The sequence below is a fragment of the Bubalus kerabau genome, chromosome 17, assembly GCF_029407905.1.
Source record: "Bubalus kerabau isolate K-KA32 ecotype Philippines breed swamp buffalo chromosome 17, PCC_UOA_SB_1v2, whole genome shotgun sequence".
Lineage (NCBI taxonomy): Eukaryota > Metazoa > Chordata > Mammalia > Artiodactyla > Bovidae > Bubalus > Bubalus kerabau.
This window is the reverse complement of record NC_073640.1, coordinates 59,482,410-59,495,063: the sequence shown is the minus strand read 5'-3', so window position 1 is coordinate 59,495,063 and position 12,654 is coordinate 59,482,410. Positions and strand designations below refer to the sequence as shown.

At 59.7% G+C, this 12,654-nt stretch overlaps 2 protein-coding genes across 4 annotated transcripts; both read right to left on the bottom strand.

Moving 5' to 3' along the window:
* Positions 1–475: 475 nt before the first annotated feature.
* ADM5 (adrenomedullin 5 (putative)) lies at positions 476–2,293 on the bottom strand. Its single transcript, XM_055551188.1, has 2 exons — positions 934–2,293; positions 476–728 (listed from the first exon to the last, which is right to left on the bottom strand). The coding sequence occupies exons 1-2, from the start codon at positions 1,002–1,004 to the stop codon at positions 476–478; spliced, it is 324 nt and encodes a 107-aa protein (XP_055407163.1). The 5' UTR covers positions 1,005–2,293.
* A 129-nt stretch (positions 2,294–2,422) lies between these two features.
* Positions 2,423–12,534, bottom strand: PRMT1 (protein arginine methyltransferase 1). 3 transcript variants are annotated; one of them, XM_055554088.1, is made up of 11 exons: positions 12,386–12,468; positions 10,100–10,153; positions 9,459–9,560; positions 8,549–8,704; positions 8,342–8,405; positions 6,432–6,574; positions 5,575–5,662; positions 5,367–5,482; positions 4,577–4,727; positions 4,154–4,275; positions 2,423–2,722 (listed from the first exon to the last, which is right to left on the bottom strand). In XM_055554088.1, exons 1-11 carry the CDS (start codon positions 12,419–12,421, stop codon positions 2,639–2,641), a joined length of 1,116 nt encoding a protein of 371 aa, XP_055410063.1. In that variant the 5' UTR covers positions 12,422–12,468; the 3' UTR covers positions 2,423–2,638. The 3 variants fall into 3 exon arrangements, with proteins under 3 accessions (XP_055410063.1, XP_055410064.1, XP_055410065.1); XM_055554089.1 differs by lacking the exon at positions 10,100–10,153 and having other exon boundaries at positions 12,386–12,534; XM_055554090.1 differs by lacking the exons at positions 10,100–10,153; positions 12,386–12,468 and adding an exon at positions 9,784–9,802.
* Between the last annotated feature and the right edge of the window lie 120 nt (positions 12,535–12,654).

Here is a 12,654-nt window from a genome sequence, read left to right as displayed (position 1 = left end):
TCAGCTTAGAGTTCAGCCCACGCGCGTGGGAGCCGGAGCGAATCTCAGCCCTACCACCCAGGGGAGGGAGGGGACTGCTTTGGGGTCCGGTAGACCCACCAAAACCACCTACGAGAGATGCAGCTGTAGGGACTGAGTTGGCGTGGAGGTGCTACAGCGGGTCGGATTCAAGTTAATCAGAGGGGCTTCCGTTGGGGGGTGGAATTGCCTGGATAAAGCGGAGAATATATTAGAGACCCGGCTCAAATTGGGAGGCCAGAATGGGCACAGACAAGCCGACCGAAACACGGAACTCTCGTTTTATTCAGTTCTGGTCGTTAATATACTTTGTCCCTGCTGGGGCCGGTGTGCACGTGGGTCCAGCCCAGTCACAGCGCGGGGAGAGCCCAGGAGGTGGAGTTAGGGGGTCTTGAAACTTGAGGTCACGGCCCCAATACACGATGAAGTCAGGGGACGAGCAGAGATGTGCCCAGCATCAGCCAGCGAGCTGGGCATTGCGCTGGCCTTGCCGCAGGCTGGGGTCCTGGAAACGTAGCGGGACTCTGGCCTCGCGCCGCCGGCGGCGCCCGTAGCTGTGGGGATCCTGAGGCTTGCGGCCAGCCTTCCCTGAGGGCTCCTTGGTGGAGGCAGACCGGAGCCAGTATATAATCTCTGGCAGGCGGTGGGTCTGACACGTGCCCAGGGAACAGAGGCGCCCGCGCTGCTGGGAGACCTGGGGCTGGGGCCGCCTGGGGATGGAGCGTGGGAGAAGACCGGGTTTAAACACCCCACCCGAGAAAGGGGGCTCGGGGGGGTACCCAGAACTCCGAGACGGGCGGGGCCCGTTTCCTGGCCAACTTCCCATTCCACTGAAGCAGAAAATGGCCTAGAGAGGGCGCACACCCCCCGCGGTCTCCCTCCCGCCCCGTCCCCGCTGCCCTCGGCGTTTCTCACCTGCCCGCCGAGTCCGGGTCCCCCAGGATGGAGGAGGCGACGAGCAACAGCAAGAGAATGTGGGCGGTCATCGTGGGGGTGGGGCGGACGGGCGTTTGAGAAACCGGTGGGCCAAGCGGCTTCTCCGGGGTGCGGCCCCGCCCCCTCCCCGGGCCTGGAAAATGCCCTGAGCGCCTTCTTTAGCGTCAGGAAATCAGGGCGCCCCCACTTCTCAGACCGTGCAAACTGAGGCCGAATGAGCCACACCACGCCAGAAGGGCAGGATTAGGACTCGGAATGCCCACCTCCCGCACCACGGCCAAGGAGACCTCACGGGACCCGCGGTGCCGTCGATGCCCCTGGGAGGCCCCGGGAGACGCACGACCCCTTTAAGGCGGAAGGAGGAGGGGCGGGGCAGCCGACACCTGCAAGTGGCGACGCAGTTTAGGGCTTCCTGGAAAGGACTGGGGGCGGGGATGCTGCAAGGCGCGACTTCACCCTCTTCTGCTGTTTTGGCACAGCAATGTCAAGGGACAAGCGACTTCCAGAGCGGGGGCTGGGCAATGCGGGGCACTGACAATTGGGACAAGCGGCAAACTGAGGCACCTCAAGTCGTGGAGTCAGCCTAGGCCCTAACACCATGCTGGTAGAAGAGGAATGTGTGCAGATGGGTGTGGGGTGCCAGCAGGCCAAGCATTTCAGCTGTACTGAAGCAGCCGTAGGAAGGTCATGGAAAGGTCATGGGTTCTGTCTAGGGTGATCCAGGTCGTGTGGACAGAGACCTAGGGGGCCAGTGACTTTGGGACATGGCCTTGGGAAGGGGAGGGTGGGCAGGCGCAGGTACCACGTCTGCAGCAGAGGCTGGAGAGCCAGTCACTGGGAGCGGTGAAGGCCAGTGGGGTCTCAGTGTGCATCTCCAAGGTGGGGCAGATGGTGGGAACCCCCAGAGTTCCAAGCCAGACTGAGGGAGGAAGCAGGCAGCCACCCCCACAAAGAACTCTCTGAACCCCCCCTCTCCCCCCGCGACTCAGTTTCCCCAGGTGGAGAGGGCAGGCCAGCAGGCACTGCCAATCAGCCTTGGTTTGGCCTTGGAGGGTCCTGGACAGGAAAAAACAGCCAGAGAGGAACAATGTGTGTGATGGGGGAAGGCGGGAGAGAGGGCTTCTGGGAAACCTCAGAGGCCAGCTGTGCTGGAAATCCACATCCCAGCCCTCCCCCAGCCTGGCAGAGGCCCCTGCGACAGGAGGAGACATTACGGGGTGGGGGTGGGGGTGCAGACTCTGAGAGCCAGTGGAGACCACCCTGCTAGTGAGCTGAGGGCCAGGTGGGACTTGAGAGTGGAGGCTGTGGAATCCAGGAGGCTGGGGAAAGGTAGCAAGACCCAGAGACACAGAAGTGGTGACAGAGACCTGAAGCCGCCAGCAGGTGCTGTCTCTGTGTCCTGGGTGGTTTGGACACCTGCGGACAGAACCCTGACCCCACCGTGCCCCCCCAGGAAGCTGAGCTGCCATCCCAGCTGAGGATTTATTGGCGTAAATGCAACCATATAAAAACATAAGTTATGAAAAACACAGTCACAATGTGCCCCCCCACCCCCAGCCCCTAAAACCCCCTTCTGTGGGAGGGAGGGAGAGGAAGGGGGAGCCCCGAAACCGCCTAAGAACGCCGCAGCCCCTGGGCCCTTGCAGGGCCAGCCTGGCTGGGGTGGGAGAAGCCGGGCGCCGCCTCAGCGCATCCGGTAGTCAGTGGAGCAGGAGAGCTCGCACAGCTGGCCCTTGAAGTCCAGGTCGATGGTGAAGTCCAGGTCACGCTGTGGGGAGAGTGCGGCCATGAGGGGGGCTGGGACAGGGCGGGCAGAGACAGAGGGCAGCGGGGGGAAGGGGGAGGACAGCACAGCCCGCCTGAGGTGCCGCAGGCCCCCAGTGGTCCACACCCCCTCCCTGGAGACGTGCGTTGCTGCTCCCACACCCAGCATCTGTCTCGACCCGTGCTGGATTCCCTGTGAGGTTTCCAACGTGACATCCTCAAAACCACCTGGAACCCAGCCAATCCCTCGCCTTGGGGGGTGGGGGGTGGGGGGTGGAGAGGGAAGGGAGGGGCAACTGCTGTCTCCTGCATCGTTAAGATTTCCTTTATCAAAACCACCCCTACCAGCAAAAGTTATTTCTTTCTTCTTTTACAAGAAGCAAACCTCTTTCTAGCAAACTTCCTCCTCTCAAAAAACTCTGGGGCCCCACCCCACCGCCCCCCTCTTCCTCTCCTCCAAAGCTTCCTGGAGGCCAACCCTCCTGGGGCCCACCCTGTGGCCTGGGCCCCCAGCACCCCCTGGAAAGACTGGGGCAAAGCCACCAACAACCTCGGACCTGACTGCACGTCACTCCCGGGTCCCTCTTCCCTCTTTGGGTCTCTTTCAGTTTCTGGTTTGGGTTTTCTCAGCCTTTTCGCTACCAGACTACTCTTTTCCTGTGAGAGAGTCTTATCTTGTGCCCTGCACACGGAGCGGCTCCCCTGCCTGTCCACTAGATGCCAGCCGTGCCCCTTCAACTGTGGCAAAAATGTCTCCAGATGATGACGTGGTGGTGGTGGTGGGGCAATACCATCCCTGGCTGAGAACAGCTGCTGAAACTGGCCTTCACCTCCCTGACTTAGAAAGTGGGGCCACCGTGGGGTGCTCCCCTCCATCCAAGCTCATGCAGTGCCGCTCCCCGCTCCACTGACATTTCCAGCTCACGCCACGCCCCTCAACTTCCAGACCTTCCTCCCGCCAACCCAGGAGTCCTCCCACCCATGCCCGAGCTCCTGACTTTCCCCCAGACCTGCTTCCCCGCCATGTCTCACCAGATGAAACAGCCCTCCTTTCCTTTCTCGCTCCCACTCCTGGGCCAGGATATCCTCTGGCCCCGTCTCCATCTGCTCCAATACCTGCCGGCCCCTCTCCCAGCTGAGCACAGAAGTCATGACCAGCTGGCACTGACATGACTCTCCTGTGTCTAGAACTTGAACAGCAGGGGTCCGGCCTGATCATGCCTGGGTCCCTGGGGTCCCTTGGTTTCCAGTAGGTGCTCAATGAAACTGGTCACAGGCAGACCGGGGGTGGGGGTGTGAGGGGCACAGGCCAGAGAGATGAGTGCAGAACAAAGGGTAAGCAGACTAGCTGGCGGGTTTGGGGCCGAGAGGTCCCCGGGCCCCAGAACAGGCAGAGGTGCCCGAGCCCACCCCCCCAGCTGCCCCAGAGCCTCACGTTGTTCTTGGCGTTGGGCCGCATGCCGATGGTGCCAAAGATCTCCTCGCCCGTCTTCACCGTCAGGTAGTCCTCCATGTAGAACACTGTCTGCTTCCAGTGAGTGTAGGGGGACTCGGGGCCTGGGAGTGGGCGTGGGCGGCATCAGCCCGGCCCACCCAGCTCGCCGCCTGTCCCTCCCCACCCCCGCCTTCCCTTCGCAGGACCCCCTCGCCCTCCAGAGCCCACTGACTGCGCAGTGACTGTGGTCCCTTCACCCCGATCAAGCCTGGGACGGGCTTTTTCTCAGGCGCAGAGACTGGAGCACCCTGCGCTCGGGCTGGCTGGCAGAGCTGCTGTCAGAAGCCTCCAGGCCCCCGGGGCTCCCTCTGGCCACTCCTGTCGCAGGCCCCACTGTGCCCGCGCCCCTGCGCCCCGCCTCACTGGTGGAGAAGCCGGTCCTCTTGTGGCAGCGGGTGAACTCGATGTTGAAATAGGCCACCAGGGCGTGCACATAGTCGTTCCGCTTCACTTGCAGGCAGAAGGGGGAGGTGAAGGTCAGGTCTTCCACCTTGACTGTGTAGATGTCCACCTCCTGCGGGAAAAGCCTCGTGAGCCCCCTTCCCTGACCTCCAGCCCAGCGGTCAAACCTGGGGGGCCCCGGCTGGATCCCCTGCTCTCCCAACTCCAACCCCGAATCTGACAGGTCGACCTCCTAGAAGGAGTACCGCTCCTTGGAGAATGGCCCAGTTTCCACTCTCCACTGCCTGCCCCCGGCCAGTGTCCCCTCTCCACTGTGGCAGCATCTTAACAGGGTTCCATGGCTCCCGCCTTCTCCCCCCACATCCCTTATCAGACAACCTGACAGCCTAGAAACGGATCACATCACAGCCCTGCTTAAAATCCTTTGACTGCTCAGGGTAAAACTGGGGGTCCTGCCTCAGGCCGCGGAGGCTTGCCCAGTCAGGGCGTCTGCTGCCTCCCCATCTCCGTCCACAAACTCCCTCCTCCACCCAGTTTGGCCTGCCTCCCGTATCCTTGTGAGAGTTGATACTGGGGGTTGAGAAGGGGATCCTCAAAAAATGATGGCTGTCGGTATATTATCAGGGACCCACGTGTGTATATAAGCTCCCGAGACCTCAAACAAGCAAGCATTCACGGTCCCACGCGTGGGCCAGGTGCTGGCTCTTCTTGGGCTGACCCTGAGCAACCCCCAGCCACCCTACCCGCTCACCTTGATGAGGCAGGCATTGGTGACCAGCTGCTTGGGGTCCACCACATCCACCAGGGGCTCCTTGATGGCCACGTCTTTGATGCAAGACATGTCGAAGCCGTACACATTCTCCCACCCTGGGGAGGAGGCGGGAAGGAGCGGTGAGCCCACGGGGTAACCGGCACCCAGCCAGTCCCCACCCCATAAGCTCCCCGGGCCCCGAGCTCACAGTGGATCTTGTAGTCTTTGTACTGCCGGTCCTCGATGGCCGTCACGTACAGCGTGGCTCGATCTGGGAAGATGAGGCCATCGGGTGCCTACGGGGAGCAGGGCAAGGGCGTGAAGGATGGGGGGACTGGGCAAGGTTGCCCCATTTTGTTTCTTTATCCACCCGACACCGCCCTGGTCTGAGCTCAGCATTTCACAGGTGGGCCCCTGTTGCAGCCTCCTCACTGGTCCCCAGCCTCAGTCTACTCCCTAGATAGCTGCCTGATGGCTCTGAGGAGCATCTAAGTCAGACCCCGTCCTAACCTCGCCCCTCTGAGGAGTAAAGCAGTCTTACATATCCATGAAGTCCCACGAGACTTGCATACAGCCCTTCACCCCTCACCTCCAACTTCCTTCCTGATCCTCGTTCTACTGCAGGTTCCCTACTGCAAGTTCCCTACACAGTGAACTCGCTGCTGCCCCAGGACCTTTGCACTGCCCGAAATCCTCTGTCCAGTGTGCCTTGCCCCTCAGATCCCATGTGGCTCCTCCCCGTCCGGGCTTCAGGTCTTGGTCAGCTCCCTGGGAGGCCTGCTCTGACAGCACCTGGGTCCACAGTCCCTCCTAATCCCTCTGGCCTGCTGTGGTTCTTTTCCAGCACCATCTCCCTGTCCCTGTCTAGCTTCCGGTACTGGGCCTCCTCCATCTTGCCCGTGGGCCTCCTAACATCTGTGTAGGAGATGTCTTCCAGCCCCTGTACTCAGTTCCCATGGTGGGAAGTACCGAGCATGGCTTTCCTTTTCTGCCTGGACCCCCACACCGGCTCAACAGCAGGACCCCGGCCTGCACGAGCTGCTCCCACCCCGCCAGGGGCCTCACCAGCCACTTGTCTCGGGCGTAGAGCACGGTGTTGAGCATCGACTCGTAGAAGAGGCAGTAGCCCATCCACTCGCTGATGATGATGTCCACCTTCTCTACCGGGAGCTCTACCTCCTCCACCTTCCCCTTGATGATGGTCACCACTGCGGGGCAGACAAGGGCACATGCCACCAGCCCCGAGGACAGCCGTCTGCCTGCCTCCCCTGGGGGCAGTGGGGACACCCCAGGGCCTGGGGACCCCACTGGGACAGCCTTGTCTTCTCAAGGAAGGGCTGGGGGCTGTGTTGGGGCATCTTTAAAAGAACTCTGTGAGCTGAAGCCACACCCTGTCAACTTAAGTTTTAAAATTCATTCATCACGGGATATTTCTGAGGCAGGAACAGAACTTGACATGAATCAGGTATTAGGTGACGTAAAGATTTTGCCATTAACAGGCAGGACCAGGACCCGGCGCAGACAGCCCCTCGCTCTAGGACATGGAATGGGAAAGGCGGCCACCCCCTTACCCGTCACGCCTCACACACTCATGGGGAACCTGGTGCCAAACCATTTGCAGACGACCTGCTTCTGGGTCAGGGTTTTGTATGGGGCAGAGCAGCTCCCTTCCTGAAATCTACTGGAAGTCAGCCCATGGGATTCCCTGGTGGTCCAGTGGCTAAGAGTCCGTGCTCCCAGTACAGGGGACTGGGGTTCAATCCCTGGTCAGGGAACTAGATCCCACAGGCTGCAACTAAGACCTGACGCAGCAAAGTAAAATTTTTTTTAAAAAAAGAGAGATTTTGCCGCTAACAGCCATGGTCATGTTTTGTTTTGCTGGCTGCACTGTGTAGCTTGTGGGATCTTAGTTCCCTGACCGGGGATCGAAGTGGGGCCCTAGCAGTGAAGGCAGTCCTAACCACTGGACTGCCGGGAAATTCCCGTGGTCATGTTTTTTTAAATAGCCTTATCTATTAGAGACACATGGCAGGATTTATAGTCAGAATTTGCTTCAAAAGGAGGTATTTAAAGCTGAGTGATAGGAACTTGAGGATTCATTACACTAGTTTTTCTTTTTTTAAAAAAAAAAAAAACCCCTTCAGCTTCTAGAATGCCAAGGGCCCTCATATCAAAAAACCCCACATGTTCCCATGTTCTCTGCCCCTCAAACCTTGCAGGTGGGAAGGGCAATGTGGTACCTTCTGCCCAACTTTCTTCCACTTCTGATCCATGCAACCCTACTTTTATGAACTGACCTCACAGATAACATTAGTTCATATATGACTGATGATGACATTACACGTGGGGGACGAAAGTCTTGGAAGCTCAAATGCCCATGAGCAGGAACTTGGTTAACAGAGCTGGTGTATGTGCAAATAGAGGACGGCCGTCATCAAAAAGCAAGATCCTCTCAACATCATGTCAGGTGCTAAACTACACGATTCACAGGAGAAAATCGCAAAGGGCACGTAGGAAACACCATCTGTGTCAAAAACCAGCATGTGAATGCACAACCATACGCATGCATGTTTGTTCACCGGTATGAACCTCTCCAGGAGGGAGAGCTGGCTGCACTTAGAGAAGAGTGGCCGAGAGGCGGGCGGGAGACTTCTTACTATGGGTCTCATGTGCCAACCACGTGACTCTATCACTCACTGAAAAAACTCAAGATGCTTCTTGAGCTTTTTTTTTTGTTTTTTTAAATAAAAGACCAAAGCACCAAGCTTGTGACTTCGACATGCAGATTCTAAGATGGCTCATCAGGTGGTGGGTTCTGAGAAGGCTGGATTTTGGGGCTGTCGGCAGCCCAGAGCCCACAGGGGATGAACACCTGAATCTGATTTCCATGGCCCCCATTCCCTTGCCGAGGGGCCCCGGGGAAGCTGGGATCCCCCGCTCCCTCCCCAAAGACCCCGTTCTCTTCCTGGGCTCACCATGGTCTAACTTGTTGGCTTTGACGATCTTCACCGCATAATCAGAGATACTGGAACACTCGATCTGGGGGCCCAGGAAGAAGGGAGGGTGAGACCCCCCCCAAGTCCCACCCTCCGCCCCTACTCCCCTCCACCCAATCCCTGAGCCCCAAGGGGCCCCCTTTCCGTCCCTAGGCCCAGGCCCGGCCGGCCACCGAGGACACTCACCCCGATGACCTTGCGGGCCCCAGCCTTGGCGGCAAACATGCAGAGGATCCCTGTGCCCGAGCCCACGTCCAGCACCACCTTGTCTTTGAAAAGGTGCCGGTTGTGAAACATGGAGTTGCGGTATGTGAGGGTGCGGACCTCATCTTTCAGCATTTCCTGGCAGGGGTGGGAACAAAGAGATCATGAGGGGACTGGCGTCCCAAAAACCAGGGTGCCCTGGCCTCCAACACGCTGATCAACTTGAGGACCAGCACTCAGTCCTCAAACCTGCTTTAGTCCCCTTGGGACAAGTTATTTCCCTTCCACACGCCTCAGTTTCCCTACATGAAATTGGACTGGATGGACCAAAATCCTATTTTAGGCATTTTCTACCCTTGCCGCCTAACCCCCTGTAGAGCCTTGACTTTAAAAAGTCCTCAGTAAGCCAAAGCCGCTAAACCGCCCACGTGAAAATGGTAAATTTTGCTATGCATATTTTATAACAATTAAAAAAAAATAAAAGGAAAGAGAAAAATTTTCCCACCCCATCTCTGCTGCTTTCTGGGACCTCAGCCTCCACCACATGCAAAAGGGGTGGAAAAGGCTTTCGAGCCGCTGGGGGACAGTGCCGCTGCCGGTCACTAGAGGGCGGCAAAGACCGGTAGGCCCTGACTTCAGGCTGACGTCTGAGATGCACATGCGCGCTCCCACCGCGGCCTCCCAGGAGAGGACTGGTAGAGCGCCAGGCTAACCCCGTCTCCCAGGCAACGGCTGCGCGAGGCGACCCCGGAGTGTGAGCTCTGCCTGCGCAGAGGGGGTGGCCCGCTGCCAGGGAAGGGAGTGCGCATGCGTCAGAGATGAAGCTCCAGCCCTCCCCAACATGACCCCCCGGAAGATTCGGCAGCCTTAGGAGTTGTCTGTCCATACTCACCTCGTGGATGCCGAAGTGAGCGTAGGAGTCAAAGTAGTAATCTTTGGACGTCATGTCCTCAGCGTTGGGCTTCTCGCTGCTTTCTGCCTGGCCACAGGAGACCTGGGAGGGGGTGAATGGGAGCAAATGGGGTCACATCTGGGGGCTCCCCACAGATTCGGAAGCCTCCAGGCAGGTCTCTACTGCTCCCTGGAGTATACAGAACACTCCCCAAACCGTACCAGGCAACCCTACAGCCCCCAGCTGCCATCTTGCCTCTCCCAGGAACCCCCCACCCCCAGAGCACCATCCAGGAGGGCACCCCCGATACCTCAGCCAGGCCTACCATCTCTCCAGTCTCTCTGCCCCCGTCTCTAGCTCAGCCCACAGCTGGGGAAGGGAGGGGAGAGGAAGGCAGAAGCAGGGCAGACACGGGGAAGGACAAAGGTGGGGTGGGGGGCTGTAAATGGAGTTAAGGAAGTAGCCACAGTACTGGGGGAGGCCAGGTGGGGGCCAAAACCTGGACGGAGTCTGGACTAAGTGTTTCGGGGGCCAAGGGTAAAGTGATTTGAAGCCAGAGGGATCAGTTAGACCACTAAAAAGGGCCTGACGTGTGAGGAGATATGTGTATGTGGGAAGGGGTCTCACAAAAGGATATTTACTTCTTCAAGAGGCGGCTGGAGGCTCATCCCATTAGCCAAGGTGGCTACAAAATTCTAGGAGAGAGTAACAGGGAGAAAGGATTAGCTACCGGGAGCGGCTAGGGGAGGGCCAGGCCAGGCGACTCTGGCTCTTGGGGGAGAAAGATATGTTTCCTACAATTTTGCTTTTCCTTTGTGAGCAGTGGTGGGAGAAGGAACAAGTAAAGAGGCAAGGCTGTTTTCAACAGGGGTGTGGGAGATGTGGGGGGAGCAGGGAGGGGGTTCTATCCCAGCTGTGGCTGGAGAGATGGTGGCCTGCCCCCACACTGACCCTGTTGGGCCAGGCACCTGAGCACACACGCCTCCCCCATCCAGGCCAGAGGAACTGGCACCCGCCGGGCACAAGGGTACTGCCAGCTGTCACTCCCCCTCACCGTCTAATCTCCCCAGATTAGATGACACTTCCTGACACAAAGCCTCATCCTGGGGTACCATTCATAGCTGGGGGAAGGGACTGGCAGGGTGTACCCACTGGGCATCTGCCACCTCTGCAAAGCAGTCTCTCATCTGAGAGGATTCCAGAAAGGAGGTGTGGCACACGGGCGCCCCCACCAGAGCTGGCACGTGGGCTGCTAGCTCCTGCCTGGGACTCAGGGAGTCCCAAACAAAACAAGGGAGCGCCAATCTCCTGATCATGACCCTCTGCGCAGGAGGGCAGAGTCCCACGGAGGAGGCCAGACCCTGGACCCCCCAAGCCCACCTACTCCCCATTCGAACCACCATCTCAGACCCCGAAACTCCCCAGGGGAGGGGCCGAGTCCTGGAGCCCCCTCTGAGGAAGATATTTCCTCCAGCCAAGAAGGCCCTGTTTAGCAGAGAGCCAAGGGGGAGGTCACTGGAGTGACTCCTGGGGGCTGCCCCCCAAGGTATGCATCTTGGGATCTCATCTCCCATTCCTGAGACTGCTACAGGCTAACAGGCGAGAGTACGAGGGCCAGATTACAGCTCTTCCAGATGCAAGCACTCTCCAGGCGCCAAGAAGCGTGAAATCACAGACATAACCCCTGGGCTCCAAGCCCCACCTCCATCCTCCCCAAGCCAGTGAATGACGCGGATACAGAAAGACGGCGGGTGAGGGGACTTCCCACGGGGGCCCATTTCTCTACACCACCGACATTACCGCCAGACATGCCCCCAGAGCGCTTGAGACACAGCATCAGGACAAGCCCCACATAGCTGCAAGAGAATCACACCTCACAGAACACCATTTCACGCAAGCAGGCTCAAGACCCTCAAACAGGGGTTCAGGGAGGAGGAGGTCACCTCCCACTTTCACAAATACCCCAGGGAGAGGAAGGGCCAGAAGTGGGTAAATCCGCTGCCTCCACTGCCTCACACCCCCTTCCCAGGACAGATTCTCTCTCCCTCTCTCTCTCCCCTCGCCCGGGAGGGCTTCGACGGGGAGGTGGGCTTGGAGACACGCCCCATGAAAAAGATGTCCCGCCCACACACCCAGAAATGGCCACAAGGGGGTGCACAGCGCCTAATCGGGAAAGATCTCCTTCAGCTCGATGCCCCCCCATCGACCAGAGGGAGGTCACAGGGGCATGCCCCATCCCCCCAGCTCCCAAAGAGAGGGAGAATCCAGAGACAGGAAACTGGAGGGTAGGAGGGGTCCCAGAGGAAACCAATTCTTCATCTTCCTCCAGTCCCAACGCAAGAGTGCACGAAACCTGGACCGATGCCTAAGCAGATGCCCTGGTCCCAGGAAGGGGTGTGTTGAGGGTCGAGACACACTGCCCCTCCCAAGAGCCTCATTACTGCGCGGAGATCCCCAAGTAAGTTCCACCCCGAGGTGCCTGTCACGATCCCCGGGGAGGAGGGCAGGGGGCCTCGGAGGGAGGGTCCGAGCCTCCTCTCCGCCCCCCCCCCGGGGCGCCCCTCCCCCGGCCGGGGGCGGGGCCTTTGTCCCGCACGTGGAACCCGCCGGGCCAGCGGGCACGGCACACCCCCTCCCCACCCACCGTGCCGCGGCCACGTGGGGGCCAGGCCGGAAGCGCCCCCAGCCCTCCTCCACGTGGGAGGGGCAGTAGGCCCTCGGCTCGGCGTGGCGCCTCAGGCCCCCGAAAGACAGGGAACCCGCACTTCAAACGGTATCCTCGGATACGGAGCACGCGGCGCCCCCCTCCGTACAACCGGGGGCCTTCAACCCCAATCCGGCGATTCAGAGCCCCTTCCCCACGGCGGAGGCGTAAAACACCGACTTCCAAACCGCCCCCCGCCCCCGGCGGCGCTCCTGGCGCTCACCTCCATGATGCAGTTCGCGGCCTCGGCTGCCGCCATCTTCACCCGCGTCTACTCCTCCTCCGGCCGCCGAGACCCCCCCCTTTCTCCGCACTCCCCCGGGACCGCCTTATACCGGAGGGTCCACGGCCCGCCCACCGCGACCCCGCCAGGAGATCTCATTGGCAGCGGAGGTGACCCGTCTGGAAATACCATTTAGCCATTGGGCGAAGGAGACGCCCATCAAAGCTGAGGTGCCCGCCTAGTCTGGCGTGCCGAACCCCGCCCCCTTA